At 39.7% G+C, this 16,804-nt stretch overlaps 2 protein-coding genes and 1 long non-coding RNA gene across 8 annotated transcripts in view; 2 read left to right on the top strand and 1 right to left on the bottom strand.

Annotated features, from left to right (window-relative positions):
• Positions 1-16,804, bottom strand: part of LOC149218463 (uncharacterized) — a 277,028-nt gene that overhangs the window by 115,910 nt on the left and 144,314 nt on the right. The window lies entirely within an intron of this gene.
• Positions 1-16,804, top strand: part of LOC149218465 (uncharacterized) — an 88,923-nt gene that overhangs the window by 55,882 nt on the left and 16,237 nt on the right. The window contains exon 3 of one of the 2 annotated variants that reach the window (XR_016249177.1): positions 2,697-3,243. The exons of the other annotated variant lie outside the window; for it this stretch is intronic. This is a non-coding gene — a long non-coding RNA (uncharacterized LOC149218465). Of the gene's footprint in view, positions 1-2,696; positions 3,244-16,804 lie in introns of those variants that run through there. 2 annotated transcript variants of the gene reach the window in all.
• Positions 238-2,652, top strand: LOC149218466 (uncharacterized). The gene is made up of 3 exons (XM_089383643.1): positions 238-1,420; positions 1,535-1,641; positions 2,623-2,652. The coding sequence occupies exons 1-3, from the start codon at positions 238-240 to the stop codon at positions 2,650-2,652; spliced, it is 1,320 nt and encodes a 439-aa protein (XP_089239769.1).

Genomic DNA, 16,804 nt, shown 5'->3' with positions numbered 1-16,804 from the left:
ACTGGCCCTAGTGGGAGGGGCTCCACAACTGGCACACCATCACATGCTAGCGCTACTGCTAGTGTGAATGCGAGGTCATCATTTTTTGTTCCACGAACAGGAGCTCGAGCACAACCTGGCATAAAATCGCTTTATAAAAAAAAGGAGAAGGAAGAAGCAGATAGAGTCATGGGGAGGTGTATTTTTTGGAGCGACTTACCTCTCAGCATCACAAAAACCAATCCATTTTGGCAACCAATGTGTGATGCTATTGCTGTTGTGGGCCCAGGGTACAAAAGTGCCACATATCAGGAGTTGCGGGGGCCAATTCTTCAAGCAGAAAAACAGGACATCAACTCTAGATTGGCGGAGTTGAAACAGACATGGGAAGTCACTGGATGCACAGTGATGTCTGATGGTTGGACAGATAGGAAGGGTAGGACCCTTCTAAATTTCTTGGTACATTGTCCTAAAGGTACCATGTTTATTAAATCGTTGGATGCATCAGAACATATCAAAGATGCAGCAACGATATGTGAGTTGTTAGATGGGTTCATTCAGGAGATTGGTGTGCAGAATGTGGTGCAAGTCGTAACAGACAATGCAGCTAATTATGTGTCTGCCGGCAGAATGCTTATGGAGAGGCATCCCACATTGTTCTGGACTCCATGTGCAGCGCATTGTCTTGATTTGTTGCTTGAGGATATGGGGAAACTCTCCTTCATCAAGGAGGCAGTTGATATGGCTAGGAGCATCCCCAAGTTTATTTATAACCATGCTTTTGTTCTTAGCCTTATGAGGAGGTTCACTAGAAACAAGGAGTTGCGGCGTCCTGCCATCACACGTTTTGCCACAACCTTTATTACTCTTCAGTCTTTGCTTCGATGTCAGTACGAGTTGAAGCAAATGTTTGTGTCTGATGATTGGCGTGGTTGTAGATACAGCAGGAGACCTGATGGGATAGCCATTGAAAAAATGGTGTACTCTGAGACATTTTGGCGTGGAGTACAAGAAGCATGTGCAGTTAGCGAACCTATAGTAAAGGTTCTTAGATTGGTGGATGGAGAGAAGCCTGCAATGCCTTATTTGTATGAGGGCATGGATAGGGCCAAGGAGGCCATTCGTTCCTATTATGCAGACAAGGGTTCTGCTGGCCTTAATAGGCAGATGATGTTATGGGATGTGATCGATAGTCGGTGGACAGGGATGCTTCATCGACCCATTCATGCAGCAGCACTCTTCCTCAACCCTGCATTTGCATACAAATGCAAATTTCGTTTTGATGGCGAGGTGATGGAAGGGCTCCATTCCTGTATTGAGAGGATGGTACCTGATTCTGAGCTTCGTCGCAAAATCAGCCGCGAGATACATAGTTATCAGGATTGTGTTGGCCTATTTGGCTTTGATGATGCCATTAAGGAAAGGGCCCTCTTCATGCCACGTAAGTGACAAGTCATCACTCATTAGAAATTAGAAATTTGAATTTAATTATGTTTTAACTTTTAACTTTTAACTTTTAAGTTTTTGAATTTTTTATTTCATTATTTTGTTGTAGATCTTTGGTGGCGAAGCTATGGTGCAAGGGTACCAAATTTGCAAAATTTGGCTATACGAATCTTGAGTCAAACATGTAGCTCTTTAGGGTGTGAGCGCAATTGGAGTGTATTTGAGAAAATACACGCCAAAAAGCGCAACAGGTATAACTTTGAACTCAAGCCTTCAGTTGAGCAATTACACTTATTGTAATTTTTAATTTTTAATTTATGACCTTCAAGTGTCAAGAGTCAAGAGTCAAGACTCATTACTTTTTTTGACACTCTTACAGGTTGGAGTTCGCACGCCTCAACGATTTGGTGTATGTGCATTACAACATCCGACTTCGAGTGAGGCAAATAGAATCACTAGTGGATCCAGATGCCATTTCCTTAGACAATATTGATGTATTGTCTCCGTGGAGGGTGGAGTCTCAGGAGCCCATATTGGAGGAGTCACCTTCATGGTTGGAGGAGCCAGTGGCAGATGATCCATTAGAGCAGGGGCAGCAAGAGGAGGACTCGGAGTCAGAGGAGCAGCAGCACTTAGAGGAGGAGCAGGAGGAGCTGGAGGAGGACACTGCGGGAGCATCAGCATCAACACCATCTGCTATAGATATAGGAGAGCATAGCTCCATGCCTATCACTCATTATTTGACATTAGGTGCAGAGGCAGTGTCAGGGCCTTCTACTACTAGGGGCAGGCCTGACAAACAGCCCATCATGTTTTCCCGTAAAAGGGGGAGAGGGCAGTAGATAGATACCTGCTAGTTTTATTTGTTATGCTACATGTAACTCATGATGATGAGATACTTTTATTATTATATGTGATGTTATTTTGTATTGGTTCTCCACATTTGAGTCCTTGAATGGACAATTATCAGGGATTAGCACGATTTGGTATCGCCTTTGATATATCATTTCTATTTGACATCATATATATCAGTGTTTTCTTCATATTTATGTGCCAATGTGTTTAAACTTTATTTCATGTTGTTATTGCTTTATATGTTTAAAAATCTGAAAAAAATGAATATATTATGCATTTTTTATGCTTGCTTTTGTTGTTTAAATTCTGAACATGAAGATGTTGCTTTAAAAATTAAAATAGTTTCTTGAGTGTTTGCTGGGCACTGTATAGTTATACTCATTTAATGCCAATTTTTTGTTTTTTTTGTGCCCTAGGTTTGAATCAGTTCACTACAAATGTCAAATATGCCAAAAGCCTTGGACCCATTTTGGGAGTATGGGGAGGCTGTTGGTGGGGCAAATCAGGCATATATATCATGCAACTTGTGTGGGACCAAGATGTCAGGAGGGATTACACGATTGAAATACCATCTGGCTAAACTCTCTGCATATGATGCAGCAGATGTGATGCCTTGTATGGTTTCTAGTGCAGAGGTTATACAAAAAGCTCGTGAAGCAATTGCTGAACAAGACAGAAAGAAAGCTGCTAGGGAGAGGCCAATGGTCTCAGATAGATAGCTGCTAGTTTTATTTGTTTTGCAACTTTTGCTACATATAAGTTTATAACTCATGATGATGAAATACTTTTAAACTTTTATATATGTGATGTTGTTTTGTTTGAGTCCTTGATTGGACAATTATCACTATCAGGGATCAGCAGGATATGTGATGTTATTTTAATTTTTGTTTGAGTCCTTGATTGGACAATTATCAATTTATCACTATCAGGGATCAGCAGGATTTGGTATCGCCTTTGAAGTTTGATGTATCATTTCTGTTTGACATCATATATATCAGTGTTTTCTTCATATTTATGTGCCAATGTGTTTAGTTCATGTTGTTATTGCTTTATATGTTTAGAAATCTGAAAAAAATGAATATATTATGCATTTTTTATGCTTGCCGATATTTGCCGATATTTTGCCGATATTTTCGCCGATATTTCCGATAAGATATTTTCCGGACCCTCGCCGATATTTTCCCGATACCGATATTATCAACACTGATTTATTCTAGAGGGGACTAACTATTTTCTACCATCAAATATTTTAGCCATGGCGTCTAACTATGAGTAACCATGCACTAAAATATTTTTTACATCAAATTATTACAATATCAAATCTTAGAAGGGAAAAACACATTTAGACATAGACCCTCAAAACACTACCCAATTTTGCGACACAATATGAGTATGAAACCAAGTGTGTTTACAATACAGTAATTTAACCATGGTGTCTGACTATGAATAACGATGCACTAAAATTATTCCTAAACACACTTTTACATAGACTCTATAAACATTAGGACTCACCTAAGACATTGTCAACAAATTCCACTCTAGCTTTGGGGTATTATCTTGGAGAAAAACTCTGCCACACACAATTCGGGGAGGTTAAAACATTCCCTAGGATGGAACTCTTTGACAAAAATCACAGGCTTACCTAGGTGTTATTACATGGCTTAATGGTCATACTAGAAACATTTACAATAAACTTGCAGCACTTGGGTTTACAATGATAAGACTAGAAGCTGAATGATGATATTGATCTTCAAAATTTTTTGTCAACTTCCTTGTACTTTGCTTCTTGTATTGTTGACAAAGTGTGGTCAACATCTGGCTCCACTTGGGGACATGTTGCTTCGCTAAAGGAATGTGAGAATCTAGAATCCTGTATCCAAGAAAACAAAGTAACATCAAATAGTTGTCGCTCAAAATCAAAATCATCATGTATATATCATCAAATATGTAGAACATCTCTGCTAGAATAGAAATCCTATTCTAACACATGAAAGATAAAGACATAAAATATAAATGCATGAAAAGAAAACTAACTAATGATGGAAATGAAATCCTATCTAAGAGAATAGGATTAGAGATACAATACAAAGGATGCCATATGGCATCGAATGTCATCCCTATGGCTCAATCCGGCGAACCTGTTTGCTCTCAATTGAATCCATAGGCTGCTTGTCAGATGTTCCCTGTTGAATTTTGATTCTTTTTTGTTGATGAAGGATCTCATAATTGCATTGTTGGGTTGTGTTATATTCTTTCCACGACTAGCCCACGTAGTGAACTGGGGGTTAGACGGGGGGTTTGAGGGGGGCGGGTAGCCCCCCGGGGATTTTTTTTTTTGACCTTATATTAGGTTGGGCGGACCTACTTAGGGTTTTGTGCATGGTTTTCGCACATGGTTTTGGACGTGATGGTTTTCGGTCCATGGTATTGGATGCTTCGGCATGTATAAATATGTATTGTAACATTGAAAGTAACATAATGAAAAATCAAGTTGATAGTCCCGGTTTTGGGATCCAGGGGAAAATCTCTGTGTATATGTGTTATGCTCTCGCATTGTTTATTTTTTGTATTTTAGAATTCGTATAAAGGTAATTTCTGTACAGGATTAAAACCTACATTTGGTATCAGAGTTGTTTTGGCTTCAAGGGGACGCTTTTGTTGCTGAGGGGTTTCACTCGGGCCTGTGGTAGACCCTGTTCAGTGGGAGATCCGCGAGATTGATTCTGGTGGTGAAAGAACATGGCGAGCAGTGGAAATATAAAGATCGAGAAATTTAATGGTCAGAGTTTTGAGTTATGGAAACTCAAGATGGAGGATCTGTTGGTGGATAAAGATCAATGGATCGCGGTAGATCTGGGTACTAAACCAACGGGAGTATTTGATGAAGAATGGAAGAAGTTGGATCGGAAGGCAAAGAGCATAATACGATTGTGTGTCTCAGATTCAGTATTGCAAAATGTATCAGGGGAAGCTACGACGAAGGCTTTGTGGGACGAGTTAGGGACTTTGTACCAATCTAAGTCCCTGGTGAATAAACTGTTCATACGGAAAAAGTTGTATAATCTGAGGATGAAAGATGGAGACTCGGTGACAGAGAATTTGAACGCATTTAATACTGTGGTAAGTCAATTATTATCTATTTATATCAAAATTTCAGATGAAGATAAGTGCATCAGTTTGTTGTGTTCTCTACCAGATTCATGGGATAGTCTGGTTATTGCAATAGGTAGCAATGCAACCGCCTTGCAGTTTGATGAAATAGTCTCATCCTTGCTGACGGAGAAGATGAAACGGAAAAATATGGAAAGCCAAAATGGCGATGCCTTGTCTGTACAAGGATGGTCCCAGAGCAGAAACAAAAATAAGTCATCGAGTGGGAGATCTAAATCTCCAGGAAAACCTGTAAAGGTGGTTTGCTGGAAATGCAGAAAGGAAGGGCACTACAAAAGGGACTGTAAATCTAAAGCTCCTGACAAAGGAAATGGATCTGATGATGCTCCTTTTGCAGAGGCGAAAACCATCTCAGATGAAGGTGGGGATGTGTACTTGGCTTCTTCAAGTACACATGTAGATCATGAGGCATGGTTGATTGACTAAGGTGCATCCTTTCACTTCACTCCCCATAGAGAGTGGTTCTGCGAGTATGAGAAATACGATGGTGATGATATCTTTTTAGGAGATGATAGGAAAGCTAGAATCGTTGGTCGCGGAAAAGTAAAGTTGAAGTTGCAAGGTGGAAGGGTTATAACACTTCAGTGTTCTGCAAATTCCTGCATTGGCTAGAAATCTGATTTCTGTAAGCAAGTTGGATGATGCAAGTGTAAAAACAGTGTTCAAGAAGGATACCTGCAAGATGGTTCAGGGAGCACTAGTATTGATGCGGGGAGTTCGGATTGGAACTTTGTACAAGCTGCAAGGTAGCACTGTTGTTGATGGGTGCAATAGTTCTGTGGTTCCTGAAAGTGGAGCAGAAAATCTAGTGGTCTCTGGAGAGAAGACCATGCTGTGGCATCAAAGGCTTGGACATATTGGGGAGAAGGGCCTTCGAATACTTCATGGTAAAGGTATGGTAGAAGGTATGAGTAATAGCTCTCTGGATTTTGATTTCTGTGAAAATTGTGTATATGGGAAGCAGAATCGAGTGAGTTTCCCCTTTGGTGGTAAGAGGGCGAAACAGAGATTATAGCTTGTGCACAGTGATGTGTTTGGACTTGTGAAGGTTCCATCACTGGGTAAGTCTGTTATTATGTATCATTTATAGATGACTTCTCAAGGAATACATGGATATATTTCCTTAAGAAGAAATCTGAAGTCTTTGACAGGTTTAAAGAATTTAAGACTCTGGTAGAAAACCAGACAGAGAAGAAGATAAAGGTGTTGAGATCAGATAACGGTGGAGAGTTTTGCAGCAAGGAATTTGAAGAATTTTGTAAGAAGTGTGGTATAACACGGCAAAAGACTACTCCAAACACACCTAAGCAAAATGGAGTTGCAAAAAGAATGAACAAGACGTTGATGGAAAGGGCAAGAAGCATGCTCAGTGGTGTCGGGTTAGGACAGGAATTCTGGGCAGAAACGGTGGAGACAGCAAGTTACCTGGTCAACAAATCACCTTCATCAGTGTTGGAGGATAAGATTCCACAAGAGAAATGGACTGGTAAGAAACCCTCTCTTTCACATCTGAGGGTATTTGGATGTGATGCATATTTACATGTTCCAAAGGAGAAAAGAACCAAGTTGGATAATAAATCTGAAAAGTGCATCTTTATTGGGTATACGGATGGTTTAAAGGGTTATAAGCTTTGGAACCCAGTGACAAGGAAGGTTATGTACAACCGAGATGTGGTGATCAAAGAGGTGAAAGATGTTATTAAACATGAAGTCCAACCAAAGGAACCTGAGAAGATAGAGTTTGAGCTTAAGGAGAAATAATTAGACTCTACAACAAAGGAGGAATCAGAAGATGAAGAGCCACAAACTCCGGGTGTGAGAATATCAGTTCAAGAAAGAAGGCAACCAGAAAGGTATAGTCCATCTGCTTTTTGTTCAAATTTTGCTTTATCTGTTACTGATGATGATCCTAGGACTGTGAAGGAAGCAGTAAATTCAGAGGATGGCAAACTCTGGAAAGAGGCCATGGTTGATGAAATGGCATCTTTGCACAAAAATGAAGCTTGGGATCTGATGGAGTTGTCGGTTGGAAGGAAACCCATTGGTAGCAAATGGGTGTTCAACAAGAAGACAAATGCAAAAGGAAAGGTGGAGAAATACAAAGCTCGGTTGGTAGGAAAAGGTTATTTCCAGGTGCCGGGAATTGATTTTGGTGATATTTTTTCTCTTGTTGCCAAGGTAGCTTCTATTAGATTACTTTTATCTGTTACTGCTGCTTTTGATTTTGAGGTAGAACAGATGGATGTGAGGACAACATTTCTTCACGGGGATTTGGAAGAGGAGATCTACATGAAGCAACCTGAAGGCTTTGCAATGCAGGGTAAGAAAGAACTGGTATGCAAGTTAAAGTCTCTGCATGGACTAAAACAGTCACCAAGGATGTGGTATCAGAAATTTGATACATTTATATGGGGACTTGGCTTCACCTGAAACAAAGCAAATCACTGTGTATTTTAAATTAATTGGTGAACGTGTTATTTATCTGGTCTTGAATGTGGGTAATATGTTGTTGGTTGGAAATGACAAAGAAATTATCTAGGATTTGAAGACCCAATTGTCCTCCAAATTCGACATGAAAGATCTTGGTGCTGCAAACTATATTTTGGGCATGGAAATTAAAAGAGATCGGGCAAAGAGGAAGCTCTGGTTAAACCAGAGGAAGTATGTCGAGACAATATTCCAAAGGTTTAATATGCAGGATAGTAAACCGGTGAAGGTTCCTATTCTTGTAGGTGTAAAGTTATCTGTTAAACAGTGTCCCAAGACACAAGAAGAGGAAGAGGACATGTCCCGTGTTCCATATGCAAGTGCAGTCGGTAGCCTGATGTATGCGATGGTCTGTACGAGACCAGACATTGCACATGCAGTGGGAGTATTGCACAGGTTTATGTCAAAACCAGGGAAGGAGCATTGGACAGTAGTGAAGCACGTTTTCAGGTATTTGCGTGGCACTAGTGATTATGGTTTTTGCTACCAAGGAAGACCAAGATTGGACAGAGTTTTGGATATTCGTGGCTTTGTTGATGCAAATTGGGCTGGAGATCTGGATCAGAGAAGATCTACAAGTGGGTATGTGTTTAACCTATTTGGAGGTGCAGTCAGTTGGATGAGTAAGAAACAATCTGTAGTGGCACTATCAACTACAGAGGCAGAATACATGGCAGCCACTCATGCAAGCAAGGAAGCAGTTTGGTTGCAGAGATTGTGTTCAAGTATGGGATTGGTACAGGGAGCTATAAGGATAGACTGTGACAGCCAAAGTGCAATTTTCTTAGCAAAGAACCCTACTTACCATTCAAAGACAAAGCACATTGATGTTCAGTATCACTTTGTGAGGGATATGATAGAAGACAAAAAGGTATTGCTGGTAAAGGTGGACACTTTGAAGAATACTACAGATGCATTGACAAAATCTGTGAGCTTTGAGAAGTTCTCTTGGTGTAGAGAAACAATGGGCATTGCAGGGTTGGATAAATGACTAAGCTCTCCTGTGGAAAGAAAACAACAAGTGGGAGAATGTTGAGTTGTGTTATATTCTTTCCACGACTAACCCACGTAGTGAACCGGGGCATTAGAGGGGGGGTGGAGCCCCCCCTTCGTTGCGTCGATTGCGTAGCGGGGGGGTCACAAGGGGGGCGACAGCCCCCCCTGTCCAAGGGTTTTAAAGGGGGTGGGTAGGCCCCCTCTACAGGGTCTGGGGTAGCGCCCCGAGGATTTTTTTCTTTTTGTTGGACCCTATATTAGGTTGGGCGGACCTACCTAGGGTTTTGTGCATGGTTTTCGCACATGGTTTTGGACGCGATGGTTTTCGGTCCATGGTATTGGATGCTTCGGCATGTATAAATATGTATTGTAACATTGAAAGGAACATAATGAAAAATCAAGCTAGTAATCCCAGATTTGAGATCCAGGGGGAAATCTTTGTGTATATGTGTTTTATGTGTTATGCTCTCGCATTGTTTATTTTCTGTGTTTTAGAATTCGTATGCAGGTAATTTTTGTACGGGGTTAAAACCTACATGCATCGCATATCTTTATCAAATTTGATCCTTTTCCTTTTCGTGTTTGTGAAATGAGATGACAAGGAATCTTGGACAGGCTCGAAAAACTATGTTACCATTGCATTGTATTTTGAAGGATGCCCTTGTGCTTCAACCTCTTCATCGTTTGGCCTCCTCGGATTCTCAACATGATACCTTCTTTCTACTTCCCTATATAACCTGACCATACCACCTGCTGCTGCAGGAATAATAGCATATGATAAATCCAACTGAATACATCCTCTCAAATCAGCTGCAAACTTTCTTGATAAAAGCATTCCCCATACATCAGGCACATCTATGACAACAATGTCCATGGTGATTATTCTATATGGGTAATTAGCCAAAGCTACTTGCAAATCCTTGATTACACCCAGGACTTCAATCTTCTTCGAATCCATGGAACAAATATTATGATAAGGCCTTGAGATTCTTAAATTTAATTGGTCCATGACCTTCTTAGTCATAACATTAGTTGAGGCCCCAAAATCCAGCATACAATTGTGAAGCAAGCGATCATTAACTTCTAAGGTCAAGAAGAAAGGCTGATGATCTTCATTTGTCATGTAGCAATTTAGATCTTTTAACTTAATTTCTTCATCTTTATGGTGCATATCAGTCTTATCCTGCTGAGATATGCCTAAGGCTTTCAAAAATGCAGCTCTTTGAGATGGAATCTTTAGGAGCTCCAAGATTGGGACAGATATTTTAGCATTGTTTATCCATGAGACCCAATCAATCTTTAGCCCTGATTGATAAGTCTTAGATGCAATTTGTTGCTTGTTCTGATTCTGATCTTTACCTTTCTTTTGATAAGTGTACCCTTTACTTCTAGCAATCTCTAAAATCTGCTCTTGAGATGGCTTATCACCATATATCTGTGTAATAGGATCCATTTCATCACTGAAATTATTGATGGTGAAAGATGAAGAGATCATTTCCTTACAACAATCATCCTTTGGAGAATTCTGATTAATATTATTTACTTGTTCACTTGTTCCTTCACCTAAGATCCTTCTAGCGATGGCACACGAACTTTCATCATGTAACCCTTCACAAGGTCTGCAGAAAGGCACAGGCTGATCAACAACATTGGTAGATTCAAGTGGATTTGGCAGTCTTTGCTCATTGGGAGGATTCTTTCTTGGCCATGCATTATTATTACCTCAATTATTATTATTATTACTACTTCTAGGTTGCATATTCTAAGCTTGATTTCGTTCCATTTGAACCAACCTAGCTTGCATGGCATTCATTTCTCTAGCATGCTCAATTCTCATTTCTTTGATCATTTGAGTTAATTATTTAATTAGATCATGCTCTACTTCTTTCACTTCTTTCCCCTTAGCTATAACTAAACCTCTTTCAAAACCAGGAATTTTAGATTTTCCAGATGCTTTCTTATCCTTTTCCAATTCCTCAACTATGGCTTGAGCAGCAACTAAATTGGTGGGCTTAGAACGTCATAATTCATAAGAAGTATCAACAATAAATGCATTGCTCTAACAAAGATTTATCAGTTGGTTTGTAGTCTTGAATATTTCCCTGACAATGCCATTGAATCTTTTGTTGAATTCTTCAACCGCTTCATTTTCATTCTTCTTAATGGTGTTGATAGCTTTGAGCAAATATTTGTGAAAATTTGGATGCCCAAATTTCTACTGCAACAACTGATTACGTTTCTTCTATTTGTTAATCACTGAACAAAATTATTTACTCTTTCCTACAGTAAACACCGAAACTAATACATTGCATCCTTCACCATTTAAATAAAATGTGAAAATAAGAAATTGAACAAGAAAGAGATACAACACATCTACACAGTTATTTTTGGATAGGTGTCCCCGAAAAAACCCAGTGTGGGAAAACCGGTGCAACAGCCAAGGGTTTTATTATTAAGCAGTAGTAATTTCTAAATACAATCTCTAGATGCCTTGTTGGCTATCCAATACAGAGAATATCACTGACAGAGAGATGAGTGAGATTACCTCACACTATCACTGGAAATCCTGACTGATTCAACCACTGAATGGACTGCCCCTGGCTGCCTCTGTGTTGCCTCTGTGCAGTCACTGCATCAGACCAACGTCACAACTTCTAGGGACAACGTCACTCCTCCTGACTGATCGATTTACCTATGAGATTCTGACTTCTGCTCTCTCAGTCTCACACCCCGGCTTCCAGCTATAGAAATCGATCCCTCCAACAAATTTCGAATCTCCTCAAGGCTCTGTGCTACCTCTGCGTGGCCCTGCATTAGCCTCTTCTAGCTCTGCACTGCCTCTACGTGGCCTTGCGTTAGCCTCTTCTGGCTCTGTGCTGCCTCTCCCAGACCTGTCTCTGCCTCCTCTACTGAGTATTCTTGGATCAGGAGAAATCTCCAACTGGAACTATCCCTGCCCCTCACTGCAAACCTCACTTCGAATTTCTCTCTAGCAGCTGCTTTGCTTCAAAAATTTGATCTTCTGAACTCTACTCAATGTGTTCTCCAAGTGCCCATCGATGTCCTTCTTATAATCCTCCAGTTGAGATCCAATGACCCATATTAGATTCTAATCAATAGCTCAGATCATTTGGACTCGATCTCCATCTTCTTCTAGAAGTTTCACCCATAGTTTAGATTAATACCCATTAATTATTTTAATTTCCTAAGTTTAGACTTAGGGACCTGTTGACCACTACGTGTCAACGACCCATAGCAGTACACCCCCTTTTTTCACAAAAGGGATAGTACCTGATCGATGTGTCCGTGTCGTCCAGTTATCATCATCAGCCTGATTATCATGTTGTAATGTAAACCCATTCTGCATATACGTGATGTAAACAATCCCAGCAGATCTGTGTCATGTATGTAATTGCCTAGGTAAACCTATTTTTCTGGTAACGATCTACATTCCGTGAAGTTTTTGTCTCACCGATCCATTCTCGGATGGTCGACAGAGTTTTTCTTCAGCCTTACCCCAAAGTCAGAATGAATTTTGTCACCAGGATCTTAGGCAAGTCCTAGTTTTATAGATCGAGTCTGTGTAAAAGTGATTTGGGAATAATCTTAACTATTTGGTTAGGTTATTTTATTACAAGTTGCTTAGTCTGTTGGATTATATTTGTGTCGCAGAAATGGGTAGTCTGTGAGGGTCTTTTTCAAATGGGTTTTCCCCCTTGAGATGTAAAAAATGTAAAAAAGTCATGATGTAAAGTGTCTTGAGGGTTAAAAAAATAGTTTATCCTCTCATAGGTCCTAGGTCCTAGGTAAATTTAAATTTTCCAGAAGTAAAATTCGTGGATCCTTTAAAAAATTAAATCTTAACAAGTCCAAGGACTAAGGTTAATTGATTATTTTGCTAAGTTTTATGCCTTGGGTCCCTAAGGTTAAGTCAAAGTCAAAATTTTGAAGAAATAAATGCAAAATTTTAATTTTTGAATTTATTAAAATGCATTTAATTGAAAAATTCGAAATTTCCTGAATATTTAAAATTTCGACGGGATGAGATTAAAAGAAATTTTGATCCTCATCAACGGTCGAGATCACTTTGACAAGGATCACTCGAACTAGCCATTGGCAGATTTATTTTTAAATAGGAGGTCAGTTGTCAGTTGAGATGATTCGATATTTGAGTCATGTGCTAAGTGAAAGCTCTCTTGTAATCTTTTTTCATGAGCAATAAAGAAAGACTTTGGGGTTAATTTCTACTGGTGTTACTCTTCATGGAAATGTTGTAAGATGTGTTATTTTCATGCATAGATTTTCTTTTAACCATTGATGATAGCTTTATGAAGAGTGATTTAAGCACAGGTATCTTGCTTGATCACTGGGGTTTGAATGGTAATTTAAGTTCTGAATATAATGGCAGGTATCTCTATTAAATCTGAATTTTATTATCGTTTTCTCGCTCTACGTTAATGGTTGAATTGAGTTGTGCAGGGAATTTTTGATTTTTAGATCATCGAGCGTTCAAGGAAGTTTTCAGTTGGACCAACCAACTCCCAATTAGTATTTTCTGAAGAGTCCAGCTTGATTGAATCCCAGGCTTATCATAAGAAGTTTCATTGTTGATGCATGAAGGGTTTTGGGTGAAGCACCTCCATTTAAGTTAAAAATTTCAAAAAATTTCTGTGCTAAATTGATAAATCTGGCTTTTAAGAGCTTCAGATTGTCAGATCTGGGAGCGGAGTTGGACTCACACTCGCCAGATCTGGTAGATCTGCTACTCCTGTGCATAGATTTGTAATTTTTTTTGAATTTTTCTGACTTAGGGTTTCTGGGGTTTCATTTTTTTGGTATATCGGGATTCTGGGTGTTTGTGTTTTCAGAAATAGGTTGCATATCTGAGGTTGAAATATGATTTTGAAGCCAGATCTAGGCCCTAGAGAGTAAGATCTGGCCTCAAGACCAACTTTTGCAAGGATATTGTCCAGACCTGTTGAATTCTAAGGGTTTAAATTTTCCTGGAGACGATTCTGTAGGGGTTTCATTAATAAATTTGAGATAAAATTAATTTGGAAATTTCTGGGTTTCATTGGGCTGCGATTTCCCATTTTGTTTGCTGCCTCAGGTCTTTTCAACTAGAATTATTTTCGAATTTAAATTTTAAAGTGTTTTGTTGCCTTGGGTTTTATCCCTCACCCTTGCTATCCTCCATTTTCGCTGCCTTTCCCTCTGCTCTACTGCAAAACAAAATCCAAAACCCTCGTTGGCAGCGACACCCCAATATCTCTGCGTTTTCCCTTCTCTATCCGCGGCTGGCTCCATTCTTATCGCTGCCCATCAAATCACAACCCCTCATACCTAACTGCAGTCACCCTCTAACCTGTATTTCACTTATCTGCAACTCTCAGCAGCTCATACCTCATCCGCTGATCCCTTTCCTCTCTCGTCATATACCCTCTCCCTAACCTACATGTTCTTTCCCACGGCTTTGTCTGCTGCTTCCATCTCCATGCAGTTTTTCCCTACGCTACTGCCATTTCATCCTCTCCATCCAACGTTTCCTCCATGCTGCCTTCGTCAAGCTCCCTTCCTCGCTGTCCAGATCCGCGTCCTGAGTTCTCCTTTTGTCGCTCCCTTCTGCTCAATCCTACAACAGATAACCCTTATGTATTACCTCCAGCTCCTCGCTCTTCTCCAGCTGCTCCTCCGCAGTCCTTTCCTCCAAATTGCATTTGTCACTGCGCCTTTCCATCGCTCAACCTTCCGTCGAACTCCTCTTTCCTTTGCCGTCAAGAAAATTGCGGACCTGCACCAACAACAAACGCAAGCATACGATTTCCCTTTTTTTGTCTATACGCTTGTGCTTTAGGTTAGATAGGGTTAGATTAAGTTTAGCATATTTATGATTTTTGGTTCCATTTTGATTTTGTATTAAAAAAAATAAAAGAAACTAAAACTTTAAAAAATTCAAAATTCAAAAGTCAGATTTCGATTTCCATTTTATTTTGTTTCGACTTCACATTTTGTCACTTCAAGAAATCCTAAAGTTTTATATCGAAATAAATTTCACATTTAAAGGTTTAAAATTTTTTATGTGGCCTCTGGCCCATTAAAATATTTAAAAAATTATTAAATCTTTTTCGATTTATTTCGGTCACTTTTAGTCTTGCTTAACATATCGAGAAATTCACCTAAGGAATAATTAAGTTGTCAATCTAAAATTTCTTCTTGGTGTCTTTTGTGCTAAGGTAGGAGCTAAAGGTAAATTTTTGTGGTATTTGTCATTTCTTTATAATTAAATATGCTTAAATTTTTATATCTAAAGATTAACTATTTGAAAGTGGTAAATTTCCTAGATTTGGGATTTTAAACACAATCATTTAAATTCTAGGATCTGAACTGGTTAGCTTTTAAATTTCGTGGTTGATTAAAGTATTTGTATCTCTTGAAATTTAATTGCTAAGACATTGTGCATCTAGTGAAATTGATCATCATTGCTTGAATCATTTAAAGCTCGTTATATGTTAGATATTTTGCAAATGTTTTCAAGCGATTGTTAAATAATTTTATCATGGAATTATAAACAGATCTCATATCTCTGTTTCCTAGGCAACAGTTGATAATAAATTACTTGGATCATTGACTCCATAAGGCACTGGTATTAATCATTTAAAATCTAATCAAATTCTAAATCTTGCTAAGCCTTAATCAAGTATTTGATTGCCTCGCTGTGTCTCTCGAATCGGTTGAGGTTCTCCTTCATCCCATTTCTCCATAGGGTCTACCCCCTTTAGTTCGCTGTAGAGAGACAACTTAAACGGAGAGATCAGGGATCAGGGTGACAAACCCCGATTTGAGTGTTGTCACGGTGCCTAGACAATCTGTGCGACAATAGGACCCATTAAAAATAATTAATTATTTTAATAAAGTTGTCTCTGGGTGGAATTTCCCAAAAGAATTTCTGGGTATTGGAGAATGCATGTGTCTAAGCCTCCCTGTAAATTTTGAGACTTAGAGCACATCTAATGCTACCAGAAATCAACACTCCCTCTTAGCGAGGAATGTGCTCTAGCAATGCACCCTGCTGAAGCATCACTTTGTTTTGTAACATCCCCTTCTGCGTTGCTGATGTTTGAACTCATGTCCACCAACTACTGCGCAAATGCTACATATGTACTATCGATGATCCTGCCACAGTCAACACTACATTTGTATTGCAACTCCCTCTGAATTCTGCATCCATGCTGCTGCTAGCACTGCCACTACCAATACTGCATCTACACTACAACCTTCTCCAACTGTTGCTGCTATTGCATTAGCAACAGAAAAGCATCCCAAATTACTGAACAAGTGTTCAGTATGATGCATCTCGCTGTTGGAGTTCTGACTGCTGCTAGTCTCTACGTTGACCCTCTGAAGCCTCTGCACTGCTGTAGACTCTGCTCTATGCCAAGTTGCAATTGCACTACTGCCAACTCTAGCTCTGCGTTGCTCAGTGTCAGCACTCCTAGCCACTACAACTGTCACTCTGACACTCCCCTGCACCAACTGATACTAGTCCATCCAGCTACTTTTGATCTGGGCTCCCGTAGCAAGGAATTGATCCGAGAGGTGGGCTCCTCAAGGATCCTGCTCAACTGCTGTCCTTTCGAACTACAGTTCTAGATCTCCCCAATCCCTCCTAGAGATGCCTGGGTTGTCATGGCAACTCCTCGATCTTCGTGGTTGCAACCTTCAGATCATGCTTCTCATCTTTGTCCTTCTTCTTGAGAGGACACTGTGTTGCATAGTGACCGAATTGACCACACCTGAAGCATTTGATCTTCGAAACATCTTTCCTCTTCTTCCGCTGCTCCTGTTGCCCCTTAGATGCGAGGGCTGCATT

Source organism: Pinus tabuliformis, chromosome Q (genome assembly GCF_031772625.1).
Source record: "Pinus tabuliformis cultivar Carrire ecotype Pingquan chromosome Q, CPIR1, whole genome shotgun sequence".
Taxonomy (NCBI): Eukaryota; Viridiplantae; Streptophyta; class Pinopsida; order Pinales; family Pinaceae; genus Pinus; species Pinus tabuliformis.
Note: the sequence above shows the minus strand (reverse complement) of the source record. Positions and strands in the feature narration are given on the sequence as shown.